At 39.3% G+C, this 17,638-nt stretch overlaps 1 protein-coding gene across 1 annotated transcript; it reads left to right on the top strand.

The window, feature by feature from the left end:
- Nucleotides 1–6,593: 6,593 nt before the first annotated feature.
- uncx4.1 (Unc4.1 homeobox (C. elegans)) lies at nucleotides 6,594–12,473 on the top strand. Its single transcript, XM_016491815.1, has 3 exons — nucleotides 6,594–7,107; nucleotides 7,818–7,993; nucleotides 11,282–12,473. Exons 1-3 carry the CDS (start codon nucleotides 6,846–6,848, stop codon nucleotides 12,248–12,250), a joined length of 1,407 nt encoding a protein of 468 aa, XP_016347301.1. The 5' UTR covers nucleotides 6,594–6,845; the 3' UTR covers nucleotides 12,251–12,473.
- The last annotated feature ends 5,165 nt before the right edge of the window (nucleotides 12,474–17,638 follow it).

Genomic DNA, 17,638 nt, shown 5'->3' with positions numbered 1-17,638 from the left:
TCAGGAAACACTGGCAATAAAGGCAGGCCATTTTATCGACTTTATAACATTGTTGTTCGGTCTGCTTTTCGTTTCCTCCAGTGGAGATTTCTAAGCCTTCTCTTTAGCTACATTAAGATTCACCTCACCTTCTTCTCTACGGGCGCTCACCGTGGAACGAGCCTCTTATGAATCGAATTTGACAGTCACAAAGGCGTCATAATTGCAGTCTTGTCTCATTCCATTCCATGTTAACATATCACAAAACTTATTCAAACGTAATTCGGGACGCATATGCTTTCGCGCTCTCTCTCTCTCTCTCTAGCAATTATAAATGAATTTCACGGTGTAGGCTTTTAATGCTAATAAGATCCCCCTCCCCGCTGGCTTGCGAACGAACAGGCAGTCTCTCTGACAAACAGGGCGCGAAAACCCGTGGTGTGCGAGAGAGACATGAATGGCCTCAGAGAGAGACAGAGAGGACACAGGATCAGATTGCATCTCTTTTGTTTAACCAGACTCCTGTTTCAATGAGCTAATGGAGCGGAAGAGATTGGCGCCCCACGGCTTGAGAAGGCCGACAGAAGCGCCGAATTAAAAAAGGTGTCAATAAATGTGTGAAAGACAATGAGCTAAAATACACACGCTTTATAGGGAGGACAAAGAGGGACAGATGGAAAGTGAGGAGGGGGTTCCGACCAGTGACAGGACCCCTCAGTGTTTCATCAGAGCGCAGAGAGAGTTACAATATTGTCCCGGGATGATTTGAAGGCGCTCTGGGACTCAGGTCCCCAAAGTGAATAATTTAGTCCTTTTATTAACTTGAGCAAACATGAGCTGTTTTTAATTAACCAGTTAGATCGGAGCACGACGGCCAAATGCATCCACCAGTGGGTGGTTCAAGAAAAAGCTTAATGTAAAACAAGTTTGACTTTTCGGAAAAGAATTTGCTTCAACAAGTTTTGGGCAAGATACTTATTCTTATGCCACGTTTTAGCATGATAAATGTGTGCCGTATTATCATATGGTATCATTGCTATAAAGTCTATCAACGATATCATCATAATTTACTGTATAGGCCGATCTAACGTTTAGGGTGGATGACTCGGATCACCTCTAGGAAGCGCTGTGACTACCACGAGAGTCCTCCGCAAGTATAGCCTAATTAAGCAAAAATGTATGTAGGCCCTATGTATTTAATTGATAGGCTCATCTAATTATTCTGTCGCACAATTTACGCCTCCTTTAATTTGCTTAACTGCGTACAACGTCACTGAGAAACATCTTTTTGTACTGAGCAAATTTTGTTGGAGAACAAATGATTGAAAAATAAAGTTTTTTGTACAATATGTATATAAAGTTGACTGAAGATATGCTTTTGTATATCCTTCATTTAACCCAGCGAGGCTGAGCGAGATTTGGTTCACTAAAAAAAGATTTTTCAAAGTTAAATAAAAGAAAGATTATTAGAGAAAAAAAAATCAGTCTTTCTTCTTCAACATTTCACGTTTAATTAAATGTTACCTGCCGTTTCTTTGTGATTCTTTGTGAAATTTACTGGCAACTTTTCCCACTGTAGCCTATTATAAAGTTTGGACATAATAAATCTGTAAAAAGTTTAGGTCTGAGAACCTCTAGTAATGAGCTGATGCTATGATATAAATAAGGTGTCTTAAATAAAGAAGAACCTCAAATGTTCAGTTCTGGGGTAGGCTACTCATGGATTAGAAGACTGTTTTGTTCTACAGTGTTTTTGGAGGAGGCCAAGACAACAAGCACTTCTGGACGACAAGGGGAGGCCAACGAAGTCAATTCATTAAGCAGCAGAGTTAACCTGCCTCGCCTTAATTAAAACATCTTCGCTAGTTTACAGTGTGGATACTGGGGCGTCTCTGGGGTTTTGGGTTTCCTGCGCGCAGCAGATGGTCGCGCCGGCCGAAAATAATAGCTGACGCTCCTCCTCCCATGCAACCGTGAGCCCGCGAGCCACCGGGGGATTAGAGCAACGTGGATAACAAAGAGATATTAACTATTCAGGGCCCTCACGAAAGACCGCGGTTAGTGCACATCAAGACCCTGATTGATATCCAGGCTATGGCACGAGTCACGTGACATGTAGGAGATTTGTTTATGTAGAGAGCGCGAGAGATGGGTGATCCCGAGTTGTCTAAGATCTGTTTGGAATAGTCTACATCGTTATGTCTCCCAGCAATTCTTGTCACCATCAATAAGCCTTACTGACACATTAAAACATTTTAAGAGGGAAGTTTATCATTTAACCCTTTATAACATTTTTTTAGGCTATTAATTCTTTAAAAATGAGTTTTTGTAACCAACTTACAAAAAAGACATTATGTTGTCATGTAAGAGAGCACTCCTTTAAAACCCCATGACGGTGACTTCCTTTTCTTTCTTCCTTTTTTAATGTTCAGGTCAAGAAAGAAATTTAAAGAAAACAAAAAAATGCATGGTATTTGTTTAAAAAGTAGTTTATATAAAAACATTTTTTTGAAACTTTTTGAAAATTATTAGGATATTAAATCATTTTACATTCCTTGATTCTTTGTAATAAATGCTGTAAACGTTTTTGAAAAATGTATGAAACCAACGAGGACACAAAATACAGTTCTATGAACTTGCACGTGTTTTAAAATCTGTTGTTTATTCATATATATATGTGTGTGTGTGTGTGTGTGTGTACTTGTTTATGCTACATTGTGGGGTCCAAATGTCCCCACAAGGATAGTAAAACTTGAAATTTTTGTGGGGAAAAAATGATTAAAAATAGTAAATGATGTTTATCTAACAATGCAAACAGGTTTTCTGTAAGGGGTAGGTTTAGGGTTGGGTTAGGGGATAGAAAATATCGTTTGGTCAGTATAAAAGTAATAAATGTCTATGGAAAGTCCCCACAATTCACAGAAACAAACGTGCGTGTGTGTGTGTGTCTTTTTGGTTGTCTTGGACATCCTTATTTGTCACTGATCCTAGTCTTGCGTTTTGACACCCTGACACTTTCCAGTAGCCTACATTAAGCTAGCCTTTATAAAATCACAAGACGCTAGGTGGCGATAAAGGAATGGTTTCTTTTTCCACATGACAGCTGAAGTTTTTGACAGCTGTGATACCTGTGTGCTTGATCATCAATGAAGTCGTGTCACAGGTCTTTTTCCAAACTTTTCATGGAGATGGATGGAATAAATATGCTTTTAGTACGAACGCGAGCGCATGGGCACAAAGACGCACAGGAGCGCACACTCCCATGTGCAAGTGCTACATTAATGTGTCCTTCAGTTTCAAAGTGATTAAGGGGGGAAAATAGTGGACTGTAAAAATATGTAAATTACTCTCTCAAAGGCTCCGAAAAATTGGCATCATCGCCATTGCTCAAATGATATCCTTACTATATTTTGAAAATGTTAATCTGTTCAGTGGATTTCCCTGGGGAGGCAAGTAAATTAGTTCTGTTTCCGTGCATACCAGCGCGAGGCAACGCGAAGTGACAAGCACCTTCGATTCGCTGATTACAATTAGACAATCCCTGCTCGGGGTCCGTCAAGCATTGGTAATTTTTGGCATATTAAGCACGTTTTAGCAAAGGTGATAAGTCAGTTTTAATTGAAATGAAATTATTACTCTAATAGAAGTTTGAGTTATTGTTATTAAAAGGATTCCATTTTGCCCTACCTCATAAATGCAGACCAAGGTAAGATTTCTGAAGGGCATCGTAGGTTAAGGCTGAATAAGGTAATTTGAAGGGGAACTACGTTTTTCTCTCTCTCTCTCTCAATCAGGAATGCAGTGAGTTAAAACTCGGAATCAATCGCTTTCTGCTTTCTCTGCAGTCAGCCCAACAATTGCAGATAATTAGTGCGCGGGAAAGTTTTAATTGCATGATTAGCTGAGTGGGATTAGAAGGAAATCTTCCTGGTGGGATAGCCTAGTTTCCTACTAAAACACCAAACTCTGCTTGAGTGAAACACAAACACAGAAAGGAAAATCATTTTACACTTTAATTGGTTCCGTTTGTGGATCAAATGACTTTCAACAATTTACGTTTCACACTCTTAATTATCTGTACATCGACTAATGTGCAGCTCAGTTTTGATAGCTACAAATTAATTCACATTAAGTTAATTTAATAATTAAGGCCTTCAAAAGTAGTACATTGATTTTTAATTAAAATGTTTTATTCGAGCCTAATGGTTATTTATGAGTATCGTTTAAAAATACCTTGTTTCAAGCTTCAGGGTGCTGAGAGTTTATGAACAGCCCAAACCTTTTCATCTTTCTGGCTGAACTTTGTATTGAATTTAACAGGTTAACTACATAAACATGTCGGATCCTTTTAACTTATTTAAATGGATTTTATTCATACGTGTACATTTGTAAGTCGCTTTGGATAAAAGCGTCTGCTAATTGTCTAAATGTAAATGCGTAAATATGAAAGTATTGTATAGCCTACTCTGACTACAGATGAAGTGTTCTTAATGCAGTATATGCAGAATGGATAGATCATATAAACATGCGAATGAAATCTTCAGGAAAAACATTCAAGTGCGTTGCGTTTAATTTTGACACGTGTTGATTCTATATAGGCTACAGGTTTGTTTTTACTTTATTTTTTATATAAAATCGCCGTAAGATATAGGCCTACATATAGCGAAAATGTGATAAAAGTGGAAACACACTGAACCCTGGCCCTTGTGTGGCTTGCGTACGTGTTATTATCAAGTTAATTAAAGCCCGCACATCTGACACACTCACTCTGCCGGATTAAAAACAACGGGCGCCTTGCAACGCTTCGCAGGGGCCGCATGTCAAGGGTTGTCTACCCAGGAGCCGCGTGCGTCTAGCGGATACGGCTTGCTCAGAACTGGAGGGGTGCCCTTTCAAGAAGCGGTTTTCAAAAAGCAAACGACAAGAATCCAATTATTGAATTTAGATGTCTGGGGAGGGGCAGAATGAAACGATTTCCATAATTCCTGTATGCGAAGTGATGAAATGTTTGGGGATAAAGAGTGGAGGAGAGAGATACAAACCAAGTAGCATCAAACGCGCGCTCACGCAGGGAATGTGTGCTTTGAAAACGACTAGCGCTTGTAGAGAACCCTTTTTTTTTCAGCCAACAGACTGCGGGGTCAAGTGACGAACGGATTATATGCTTCTTCTTAATAATATTAATTAAACAATTTGCATGCTAATAAGGTAACAATTATCGTGCCTCTCTGTTGAAAGATTTAGGTTACTACTACACGCCATCCGGGTGCTGCTGAGGGTCAGCGCAAGCGAGCGAGTGGTGAGAAATTTCAACTCAAATTAACATTCTGGCAGCTGGAGAAATTGGATAAATAAAGTGGAATTAATTCTCGGTAATGGAGGAGGAGAGCAGGGAGAGGGAAAGACCCGTGTACTTACTTTATACATGAACAGGATTGATTACCATCCTGTATTCAGAACCATCTCTCTCTCTCTCTCTCGCTCACACACCACACACTTTCCAAATCTAAAAAAAAAAGTGGACATGTGCTGGACAGCGTTTACATTTACCATTTATAGAGGCAGGAGACCTTCATTTTACATAAAAACTGAAATGTTTGCAATCATTACAAAATCACAGTCGGATAAAAGAAGATATATTTATTTGAGTTTACATTTTATATTGTTCTGTAGGCTACACCGTATACACTAACGTGTGTGCCCAATAATTCACATACATTCTCATATGAAATATTGTCCTTTACATTTAAAAGTCAATGTTTTAGCCATTTATTCTTTTAAATGTGAATAATTTTATTTTATTGATTAATGTGACCCTCTCACATCACAGCTCCCTTTTTTTAGATACAAATGATCAGTGGAAAAAAAGCATAATTGATGATTTGCACGAATTGGCTTAAACATTTCAGTGATGTCAGTTTTTTTTTTTTTTTAACTCAGGGGCCCAATAATCTAAAAGCCCTATACTGAAGTAACCTACGTTTGTTTTCATATAGCTTCCCTCCTCACAGATATTCTGTCAGACTCACTTTTGTTTCCACCTTCAGATATTTTTTCATAACACCTGCCAAGATCATGGCCACAGTAATCAGAGCTGTGGAAATTAGTTGAAACGATGCGAAGCGCGCTGGCGTGTAGATATTAGAAAGGCTGAGGTGCTTGTAGTTTGAAATTCATCTTGACAGCTCGCAACAGGGTGGGTGATGCATGCATGCTTCGTCCGTTCTAGGATCACTCTATTCAGGGCACGATGCCTCCGCGTAATAGGAGAACATCATTGCACGTATTCGCCAGACGTTCCTTGAAAAGTAGCCATCAGATACGGGGTACTTGACGTTTTCGGTTGCTAGTATGTGTTATTCTGCTTTTATAGAACTAATGTGACGTTCAGAGCAGAACAATTAGCTATTGGAACAGAATCATTGTGTGTTTATGTAGCGGCTGTTTAGAATTTAGTCGGGAATCAGTCAATTTGCCGGTTTCGCCTCCTCCCTCTCGCCTAGTTGTGATGTCTCATGTAGTGTTGTGACAGCGCTGGTATTGTTTATTGAGGTGGATGTCAGGTATAATTAGCAATCGATATGGAAAACGTTTGTGTCGTGGCTCTGACGTCACCGACGATTAACGTTCCTTATTGGTCGCGAATTCCCCTCGCGCGAGAGCTAGTTGTTTGGACAAGAGGAGAGTTGATGTTGACAAAGTAGGAGAGAGCAAAAACCTCGCGCGCCTGCCTCGGTCTCATTCCTAAATCGGGAGCGCAAAGCATGTCAACGCCGTACGTCCCTTCACGGCTGCTGCATGTGCTCTGAGGGAAGAGTTGGAGTTCGTTTTGGCCAGACAAACGCTTCCCTGATTCCGGAGATGCAATGATGGATAGCCGGATCCTCGAGCATCCTCATGCCCAGTTTGGAGGCTCTTTGGGAGGCATGGTTGGATTGGGTTTCCCCTATCACCTCGGTCACCATCATGTTTACGATATCTCCGGACACCAGCTACAGTCGGCGGCCGCTGTACCTTTTTCTATAGACGGATTACTTAACGGATCATGCTCGGCGTCTGTTGCAAACTCCAACCCATTGCTCGGATCTGGTTGTGGTGTAAACGTGGATAGTCAGTATAAACTCAGCGGTAAGTGAATGGTTATCCGCTTCATCCATTCCATGCAGAATATAGCAGGCTATACAGTTTGTCAATAGTTTTAGGAAAATATTTACACGTGGCCTCTCGTCAAAAAAATATAAAATGCTTTTTTTTTTATCCTATAGCTAAATCGCACACTTTATAAATAGCTTTGTTTCACTTTTATGAGTTCAAGTAAACTGGAAAGTAAGACGATTTTACTTGGACAGATAATACACTGATTATAACGAAATGTCATATTCTTCTCATGATAACCACAGATTATTTTCGTGTGTTTAAATCCGTTTGATTTATGTGTAAATTCTATTTGCAATTCTGGTCTTTGTAAATAAGCATATAAGGATGATTAAATAGCAACTTCATAATACTGTGAAATTAAATGCGACATTAAACAATAATCCCATTGTATTTTAAGAATCATATTATTAGCATTCAAAAAGATATCGTGACCTATATTTTTAAAAGTAGGCTACACTTGACGGGTTAATTAGTTATGCCAGTACATCAGGCACTGCACTTGTGTGACATTTTATTGTAGTATTTTATTTGACAACCATTGGGTTGTTGTAAAATTGTAATGTTTTAAATAATTAATGTCAACAAAATTTTATGTATACAGCTCCAAGTAGAAATGCTGGAGTGTGTATGTGCATGTTCATGTTTGCATGCGCGTGTTCTGACAGACTGTGTGGTCCTAGATGCCGGAGACCCTGACAAGGAAAGCCCTGGCTGTAAACGGAGGCGAACGCGTACAAATTTTACGGGCTGGCAGCTGGAGGAACTAGAAAAAGCGTTCAACGAAAGCCATTATCCGGACGTGTTCATGCGCGAGGCTCTCGCGCTACGTCTAGACCTTGTTGAGTCACGTGTTCAGGTAAATGATGGTTTGTTTTGTCATAACAAAATCTTTAATTGACCTTTATTATAATGGCCTATTTATTATTAATCAGACACAGTATTACAAATAGCCACGCTTTATGTATCATACTTTATTTTTTTAGCGTTAGCTTTATGTTTTTGAAAATGTAATATTTTAAATGCTAAAAATTTAAATAGGCCTAGTTATTTTTTTTCCAAATGCATGACAACAGGGTAGACATTTTAAAATAATGGTAAGGTCTACATGTTAAATGTTCAACCAAAAATGAATCTGCGAAAGCATTAATCGATCATATAACAGACTGATTTGCATAACAATTTATTAATGCTGACTGATCATTAGCAGTAAATGCATGTCAATTCTAAAGCAGATTATTATAAATAATTTCATTCTGGTAAAATGCTGACTGATGTTTAAAAACTATAGCCTACTAATATCATGTTTTATTGCCTACTATATTAAAACACCCTTATTCACATTATACAATTACTTGTGATCAGTTTGACCAATTCTTACTAAATGTAAATAGGCCAGTGGGTTGTAAATTATACTGTGTAAGCGTTGGACGTGCAGCCTTTGTCTTCATGTTCTTTTTTTGTAGAAACTCGACGCTGGATGAGAAGCAGTCTTGTTTGGGGAGTTAAAAGCTTAGCTTTCTGTTATTCTTATTTCCTAAGGAAGATTAGCCTGCGTTATCGTTAGGCTTGTGTGCTCACAGATTTGAACGACATTAACATTTTATGTGTATACACAGCTATTGTCATGTATAGCATCGATGTCTCTATGTTAGTATGCGTCTTAGCCTGCTGGTGGATGCTAACGCTCGTGTTATCAGCGCTGAACAGACGGCAGTCGCCATGTGAGGGGCCTGAGTGTGAGGTGCGAGCCTGCTGCTCTCTGCCTCTTCTGGGCCAAATCTGTCCTAGCGCTTATACGCGCCTAAATTAACTTTAGGGGAACAGGCCCAAATTAGCCACGCAAGAACCAGGCTTAATTGAAAGACCGAGAGTGGGCCATTACATTGAATCAATTGACAATTAAGACAAGCGCATCTGTGGCTGTGGGCTTTATGAAATATGCTTTGATGAAAACATTTTCCCTGTCCAAGTCGTGGCATATTATTGGAGAACCTTGGATGTATATCAAATAGAAACACAAGACGTTTCAGAAACCTAGCATCTTGTCAGACTGTCAGACCTTTCTTTCTATGAGAAATCGGCTATTGCTGTTTTATTTAATTGAATAAATGCATACAATTAAATATAAAGACACCATTCTGTTATTTGTGATTACATGATAATATTGTGACAAAGATTCGACGTATTTATAGATTTCAGGTGCATTTATTCAAGCATTTGTTTAAAATTGTCATTATAATTTTGCCAATCGATGTTCTTTAGCCTACATGAGTCTGATATATGCCTACCTGCGGTTACACTTAAGGTGTACATTTAAGTACTGAATAATATTGGCGAACGCGTACAAATTTTACGGGCTGGCAGCTGGAGGAACTAGAAAAAGCGTTCAACGAAAGCCATTATCCGGACGTGTTCATGCGCGAGGCTCTCGCGCTACGTCTAGACCTTGTTGAGTCACGTGTTCAGGTAAATGATGGTTTGTTTTGTCATAACAAAATCTTTAATTGACCTTTATTATAATGGCCTATTTATTATTAATCAGACACAGTATTACAAATAGCCACGCTTTATGTATCATACTTTATTTTTTTAGCGTTAGCTTTATGTTTTTGAAAATGTAATATTTTAAATGCTAAAAATTTAAATAGGCCTAGTTATTTTTTTTCCAAATGCATGACAACAGGGTAGACATTTTAAAATAATGGTAAGGTCTACATGTTAAATGTTCAACCAAAAATGAATCTGCGAAAGCATTAATCGATCATATAACAGACTGATTTGCATAACAATTTATTAATGCTGACTGATCATTAGCAGTAAATGCATGTCAATTCTAAAGCAGATTATTATAAATAATTTCATTCTGGTAAAATGCTGACTGATGTTTAAAAACTATAGCCTACTAATATCATGTTTTATTGCCTACTATATTAAAACACCCTTATTCACATTATACAATTACTTGTGATCAGTTTGACCAATTCTTACTAAATGTAAATAGGCCAGTGGGTTGTAAATTATACTGTGTAAGCGTTGGACGTGCAGCCTTTGTCTTCATGTTCTTTTTTTGTAGAAACTCGACGCTGGATGAGAAGCAGTCTTGTTTGGGGAGTTAAAAGCTTAGCTTTCTGTTATTCTTATTTCCTAAGGAAGATTAGCCTGCGTTATCGTTAGGCTTGTGTGCTCACAGATTTGAACGACATTAACATTTTATGTGTATACACAGCTATTGTCATGTATAGCATCGATGTCTCTATGTTAGTATGCGTCTTAGCCTGCTGGTGGATGCTAACGCTCGTGTTATCAGCGCTGAACAGACGGCAGTCGCCATGTGAGGGGCCTGAGTGTGAGGTGCGAGCCTGCTGCTCTCTGCCTCTTCTGGGCCAAATCTGTCCTAGCGCTTATACGCGCCTAAATTAACTTTAGGGGAACAGGCCCAAATTAGCCACGCAAGAACCAGGCTTAATTGAAAGACCGAGAGTGGGCCATTACATTGAATCAATTGACAATTAAGACAAGCGCATCTGTGGCTGTGGGCTTTATGAAATATGCTTTGATGAAAACATTTTCCCTGTCCAAGTCGTGGCATATTATTGGAGAACCTTGGATGTATATCAAATAGAAACACAAGACGTTTCAGAAACCTAGCATCTTGTCAGACTGTCAGACCTTTCTTTCTATGAGAAATCGGCTATTGCTGTTTTATTTAATTGAATAAATGCATACAATTAAATATAAAGACACCATTCTGTTATTTGTGATTACATGATAATATTGTGACAAAGATTCGACGTATTTATAGATTTCAGGTGCATTTATTCAAGCATTTGTTTAAAATTGTCATTATAATTTTGCCAATCGATGTTCTTTAGCCTACATGAGTCTGATATATGCCTACCTGCGGTTACACTTAAGGTGTACATTTAAGTACTGAATAATATTAATTAACTACATGTACTTACTATATGGTTAGGGATAGGATCAGGGTTTAGCTTAGGGTTACTTGCATGTAATTATGCATAATTTATTGTTATTATCATGGGCTAGTAATTACATGTAACGTGTAACAAGGACACCTTAAAATAAAGTGTTACCCTATCTGCTTATGAAACGGAGTAAAGAATTCACAACCTTTTCTGTTTAGGTGTGGTTTCAAAACCGGCGAGCTAAATGGCGCAAAAAGGAGAACACGAAGAAAGGGCCCGGTCGACCGGCTCACAACTCTCACCCCACGACCTGCAGCGGCGAACCAATGGACCCAGAGGAGATCGCACGACGGGACTTGGAGCGCTTGGAAAAGAGGAAGCGAAAACAGGAACGCAAGCTGCTGAAATCTCAGAACAAGCTCTTAGCAGGTGAGCTCTTCCACACACCCGGATCTGACAGCGACAGTGGAGTATCGCAGAGCACCGATGGCGAGTCCACTCCGCACACCGGGCCTCAGCCTAGCGCGCACCGACAGCAAACAGAACATATGTGTGTCCAACATCCACTCCACCAAAGAGTCGGTACAGTCAACGACACAGCGGAGCCCATGGACTCCACGCGGAACTCTGCACTGTGCGCCTCGAACGGCATCACACGCGGCTCCGCGCTCCAGAAACTCAACCCATTTAGTGTGGAGAGTTTACTAGCCGACTCAAGTCCCAGGAGAAAAACTATCCTGGATTTCTCTCAGTTACCGCCGCAGCGACCACTGGTCGGTAAAGGCCATTTCCTCCTGTATCCCATTACCCAGCCGCTGGGTTTCATTGTGCCACAGACAGCGATGAAACCGAGTCAGGATTCAGGAAACTCGGGGCACAACTGTTCCACGACAGACACCTCAAACCAGAAAAATATCAGTCACTTGTGCAAAGACACCGGTGCCACAAACGACGAGCTGCAAAGAGAAAGCAAGAACTCTTCCATGCAAACTTCAAACACGAGCTCAGAGAAATGTTATGCAGAATCGAATTCGCCACAAAAGGAGTTTGAAAACGACTCAGAGTCCACAGTCACAAACTCTAGCCAGAAAGCAAGCATCTCTCCTAACCTGTCTGAATATTCCGACACGAAAACCCGCAGTTCTGCTGACACAAATACAGATGGAGAGGATGTTGACATGGACTGAAATGTAAATAGGCCAGAAGCCGTGGCGCCAAGTGACTTGTCACAATCCCAAAGCTGATAACCATACGTTTTTGTATACAAGACTGTTTGAATTTCATTTTTTTTTATACTTTTCGAAAGCTGATATTCTTGATTCAGGTGAACTGTCGGCTTAAAATGTCTGTTCCAATACTCTGCGAACTTGAAGGAAACAAGTTTGCTATGAGCAGCAGGCAAGAACAACACATCCTCAAACGTTGTATAAATGATAAAGTATCGAAAATATTTATATATGTAACATTTTGATAAGTAATAATAAGAAAAAGAATAAAATATTGTGAAAGAAAATACCTTGTATTGCTACCTCAGTGCTTACAGTTAGCATGTCTATTTTGTTTATCGCTTTGAGAGGCTGCTGTACAGCAGGCTTATGTTTATTGCTTTAACAAATTCATTCATTCAAAACCTCCAGTTAAAATGAGGTCTCACGCCGCGGGCGGTAGGACCCGGTCAGCTCCTGTGGAGTTTTGATATGAAAGTAATTATTTTCCCGGTGGCGGCTGGGAGGATAGGCTACGTTTTTTTTCTGTTAGCCTGAAGGGTTATTATACATTACCGATTCCTGCGATATGAAATCACATAAACTTCCAACAATAATAGAATTAGCATGAAAGGCTGGCGAGTCAGATTGAAATGGGGAAATAATAGCCCAGGCAGCTGCGAGCGTACGTGTGAGGATGTGTGTGTGTGTGTGTGTGTGTTTGTGCACGAGGCAAGCCTGGGTGATTCGCTGGGTGGAATTTTCATGAGGCGCACGGGCCTGTCAGGGCACGCGTAGGCGGCAATATTAAGATAGATGTTCGATGATATCCCTCATTGTTCTGTCGCGTACATTGATGTTCCTGCCTTATCGGCCTATTGATCATTTGTCGCTCTATAAAAGAGCAGCCCCCTCTCTCTCGTTCTCACACACACACAACTGTCTCTCTCGCTCTCGCTTTCTCTCTCTCTCCACACAGACACACTAGAACCAATTGAATCTAATAATGTTACCTACAGGGTCAAAAACTCATGGCACACTGAAGCATTTGCGCTGGAAAATATTAGCGGGGCATAAGTGAATGAATAAATAGGCTATGGTGATCGGAATGAAAGAGGGATGTCTAAGGAAAGACGCACCCAGCATGGGTCTGCAATGGATTTTAACTAGCCTATACTTCTTAAAGCAAAACCTTTAATTATCACATTTCCTAAAAGATTTTCTCAACACAGTTTAGATTCTGTACAAGTGGGCAGTATTATACAAGCGTAAAACCGCCACCCTTCGGTCATCTTCATTGCGCGCCTGTATTTGCAAATAAATGAAAAGTAAACGGCGAGCTTTACCCCACGAAAGACATCTTCCAGCCTTAATAACATTTACATAATTTCTTATTTCGGGTTACTGCTATTTGCACTGCATGAGACCTAGCTTATAGGAAAAATAATGAGAAAAGGGATCTTCTCTGGGGGGATGTGCTACTTCAGCGAGGAGAAACATAAATGTTTTAGTGTAGTTATGAGTGTAGGAAGAAATGAGCGTATAGCCTATATTTACAGTGGCATATTTTCTATGAGTTGATCGTGAAGGTCTGACAATCCCTCATTACAATGCACAGCCACTCACTGGGAATCCAGCAAGCACTAGTAGGCATAATTTATTAAGACAAACAGTGAATTGATTTATACTAAATTAATTGATGATACCACGGGCTCTCTTCAGGTCTGGTCAGGCCCCCAGTGCTGTAATCTAGTTTTGTGCACGTTATAAACTCGGTTTATAGATTCAGGGAGTAAAAAGTTTTCACTTTGAGCCCTAGACTCATTATAAACGAAGGGAGGAGTGTAAATTGTTTTTACGCTATTATCTGTCCGTAAGCCGCAATTTCTCTTGCTAATTACGAAGGTGTTGCTTCTCACCGACAGCCGGCTGCTGATTTTCAATTTAACTGATCATCATACATTCATTTCTCCGCATGATAAATCTACAAGGCCGCTTTGCCCTGGGTACTGAGTGGAGAGGGGGTGGAGGAGAGCGTGTGGCTGTCAGGGCGAGTTAATGGGGGAAGTGTATGCGCCAATGAGTGCGGATCAGGCAGCTAATTTACCACCTCCCGTAGCCTTCTATCTCCGTATCTCATTTCCTCTTTTCTCCCGGGAGGGATTGCCACCCTAGAGCCGCCTGCACAGACAACGGACAACGGGGTTGTCTTTTTAAAATCCACCCATTAAAACCTTAAAGTGGATGATGGCCCACAACATTGTGTTTTGAAACTAGGATATCAAGTTTCATTAATGCTGGTTGAGTTTCTCATTTAATTGCATGTCACCATTTTATTTAAAAGAAAAACCTTTGCACAGTTCATTATCAACGTCAATTCCGCTCTTGCTTTCTTTGGACAGACTGCAGCGTTTACACTGCAAAGGCGGCAAAGAAGCTGTATGTAAGGCAGCATAGTTGACACATAACATGTCTATGTTATGATTTTCTAAACATCTTGATTTTTTGTTAATATTTATGTTAATGTTTAAGAGAAACACTTAAGAGAGTGTATATGTGGTCAGTTATTCATCGGCCATTTACCTTCAAGAGTTAGCCTAATTCTAGTCCTGCAATGTCACACATTTTATTTTTTAATTTATTTTTTAAGTACATAAAGTACAAATATTCCACAGAATTAAACATTAAAAAATTAATGTCAATTATACCATTAAAACGCGCATTAACACAGACTGTTTAACGATGCACAGAGGCAGCATAAGACATAACTGCAGAAATAAAGTTATGAAAAGTATTATTTAAATATGAAATCATGAAACTAGAAACGATGACAACATGAAATTATAGAAATATGAAACCACAAATGTTACATAATTATAATAATGACAGCTACAAACTTTAAAAACTAATTACGCATCCGTTACACAGAGTCGAGTACAGAGTCGCCTTTATAGGGCTCAAAGCTGGCATATGTGGCATCATATTTACACTGAATTTGGAGCAAACACAAAACCTGCTCAGCTCACCCTTACTTTTGGTTTTCCCCTGAAATAACTGTGGTATGACAATATGTAATAAATGAATAAATAATGTTACTACTTATAGATTTACCGTTCGATACTGATCATTAGCTACTAAAAGTGCTGGAGCGTTGTACGGTTACATGTTAATGCATCTGAAACGTTCTTAATGTAACAGGGAGTTGCCTGTTTAATGTACTTTGTAAGACCCACAACAATTTGTTTTGAGATCCTTTGATTGGGGGTGGGCCTGTGATGGTACACCGCTTGAGGGAGTAGCGCACAATTTCCTCGGTCGTGTCTTTAGGCCTTGGTAATTTGGTAGATAAATCAAGCACGTTTTGGTCTCAGGTTTAGCCGTTCAAGCTCGGTGATTGATTCGGGACCCGCGGTACTACAGGGTCACTGACAGTCTGGATAAATCAGACCAGTTCAGCGGTCGACTAATGAGACCAGATTATTTCAACAGCCTGAAACGAGCGTGAAAAATAAGATGTACCTCATCCCGAGGTGTCAAATCGATTCAACATCACTGTGCAAATACACAGGCTTACACACATTTGCGCACGGATGGGTCCTCATTGTTTAATTGGACCTAAAGCACAGGTAGGCTATCATATTAAATTGTCACAATTCATCTATAGCCTGGCGCTCAATGCGCAACAGAAGAATGTTTCACTTAATATTAGTATATATTGAGGTAGCCTAAAGGCCTAGGTTTTGAACATGCCCTTCATAGATGGTTGACTAATGCGAATTAACATTAAGAGTAGCTAAGAGAGGTGTGTCAGAGAAGCTCATTTTTGTCTGTTCAAGATGAAATTATTGAGATTACCCTTCTGAAGCGCTTCATGCATCTGCCAAGTTAAAAAAACAAATAAAAAAGGATTGATACGAATAAAATCTATAATACAAACAAATCAAGCACACAGAGTGGAAATAGCCTAGCTATATGGTTATTTAAATAAAATAAATAAATGTAAAACTAGCTTAGGTTTTACATTAAACCGCCCACTCCATATTACACATAAAAAAAAAAGCATTTTCTTATAATTTTTTTGTAACCAAAAGAAGTATCATTGCTTAACTTTGCGAACAGAAATCGCGTTCCTCTGAAGTGGTAACCGTAGCAACAGTACACCGCACTTCCAGTATCGAACGTTACATAGGCACACGTTACATTTTCACACGCCTAAAACAAAAACATCATATAAAAACCCTGATAAAGATAAGAAAAGAGTGACAAAAGACAGTAGTAGCCTCCATTGTGAGCGAGACGAAACTCGACAAATTGAGTCAAGACGACTGAAATAGCCTAATTCATAATAGAAACAGAATAGAAACTTCTTCAAAACAGATTATCCAAATTCCAATTAAAAGACATGATATTCCCATAGGCTACAGTATGTAACGCCCCCACCAGTTTTCTTCTCCTCATAAATTAATCCCATTTAATAACTGTAATCAAACCAGTGTATATCAAATTTAATATGTTTAAAAACGTAAGTCGTTATTTAGCTGTACTTCTTTAAATTGACCCCCCCGCCTTTTGTGTGGGGCATGTTGGTGTTGGTAACGATCTCACACCCGCGATTCTGATTCTCCAGCCTTATTCTGTTATTATCACTTGACCAAATGTGTTTCATTAAAGCTTCTCCAATTTTAAGAATTACTCCCAGAGAGATGGTCACACACGGTTAACCCTGTATGTACCACACACACACACTCTCTCTCTTAAATAAATGTAAACTATACGTGAAGTGACCAGTGGAATCCAAAACATGGATTTAAAATGTCAAAAAAGATAGTGAACCAGTCATCTGTAAACTTGTTGAGGTGTTGGCACATAAGGCATGGGGAGAAGTAGCAGATTGGCACACACTGAGGCTGGGCTATCTTTATTTTGTGCCAGGGGAGTGCCAGGGCAGAGCAGTTGGGCCCAGTCTTACACACACATGCCCACTATACCCCTGCATGGTCTGGCATCTATCACCAGGAAACCATGATCTACTGACCTAGGGATGAAGATGGGGAAATCAATGCAAGGCAAGGGGTCAGAGAGATAGAAAATAAAAACAGAAAAGGACAAAGAAAGGGAAGAATGACCCCTTGATAAAATATATGAGTACAAAGTATATTTAGAACAGTATACATGGCTGTTGAAAATTCAGTTTAGCTATCACAGGAATAAATTACATTGTAAAATTCATTAAAATAGAAAATAGTTATTTTAAGTAGAAAAAAAAATCAAAATATTACTATTTTATGGTATTTATGATCAAATAAATGCAGCCTTAGTGAGCATTTCAACTATGATAAAAATGAAAAAAATATTAATGATTCCAAATAT

Source organism: Sinocyclocheilus anshuiensis, unplaced genomic scaffold (genome assembly GCF_001515605.1).
Source record: "Sinocyclocheilus anshuiensis isolate Anshui unplaced genomic scaffold, SAMN03320099.WGS_v1.1 scaffold50, whole genome shotgun sequence".
NCBI lineage: Eukaryota > Metazoa > Chordata > Actinopteri > Cypriniformes > Cyprinidae > Sinocyclocheilus > Sinocyclocheilus anshuiensis.
Note: the sequence above shows the minus strand (reverse complement) of the source record. Positions and strands in the feature narration are given on the sequence as shown.

Excerpts from the sequence above, each read along its gene's own strand:
- uncx4.1 (XM_016491815.1), top strand. The coding sequence starts at position 6,846 with ATGATGGATAGCCGGATCCTCGAGCATCCTCATGCCCAGTTTGGAGGC. Across the intron at positions 7,108-7,817 it reads TAGTCAGTATAAACTCAGCG|ATGCCGGAGACCCTGACAAG; the intron begins GTAAGTGAATGG and ends GTGTGGTCCTAG. Across the intron at positions 7,994-11,281 it reads TTGTTGAGTCACGTGTTCAG|GTGTGGTTTCAAAACCGGCG; the intron begins GTAAATGATGGT and ends TTTTCTGTTTAG.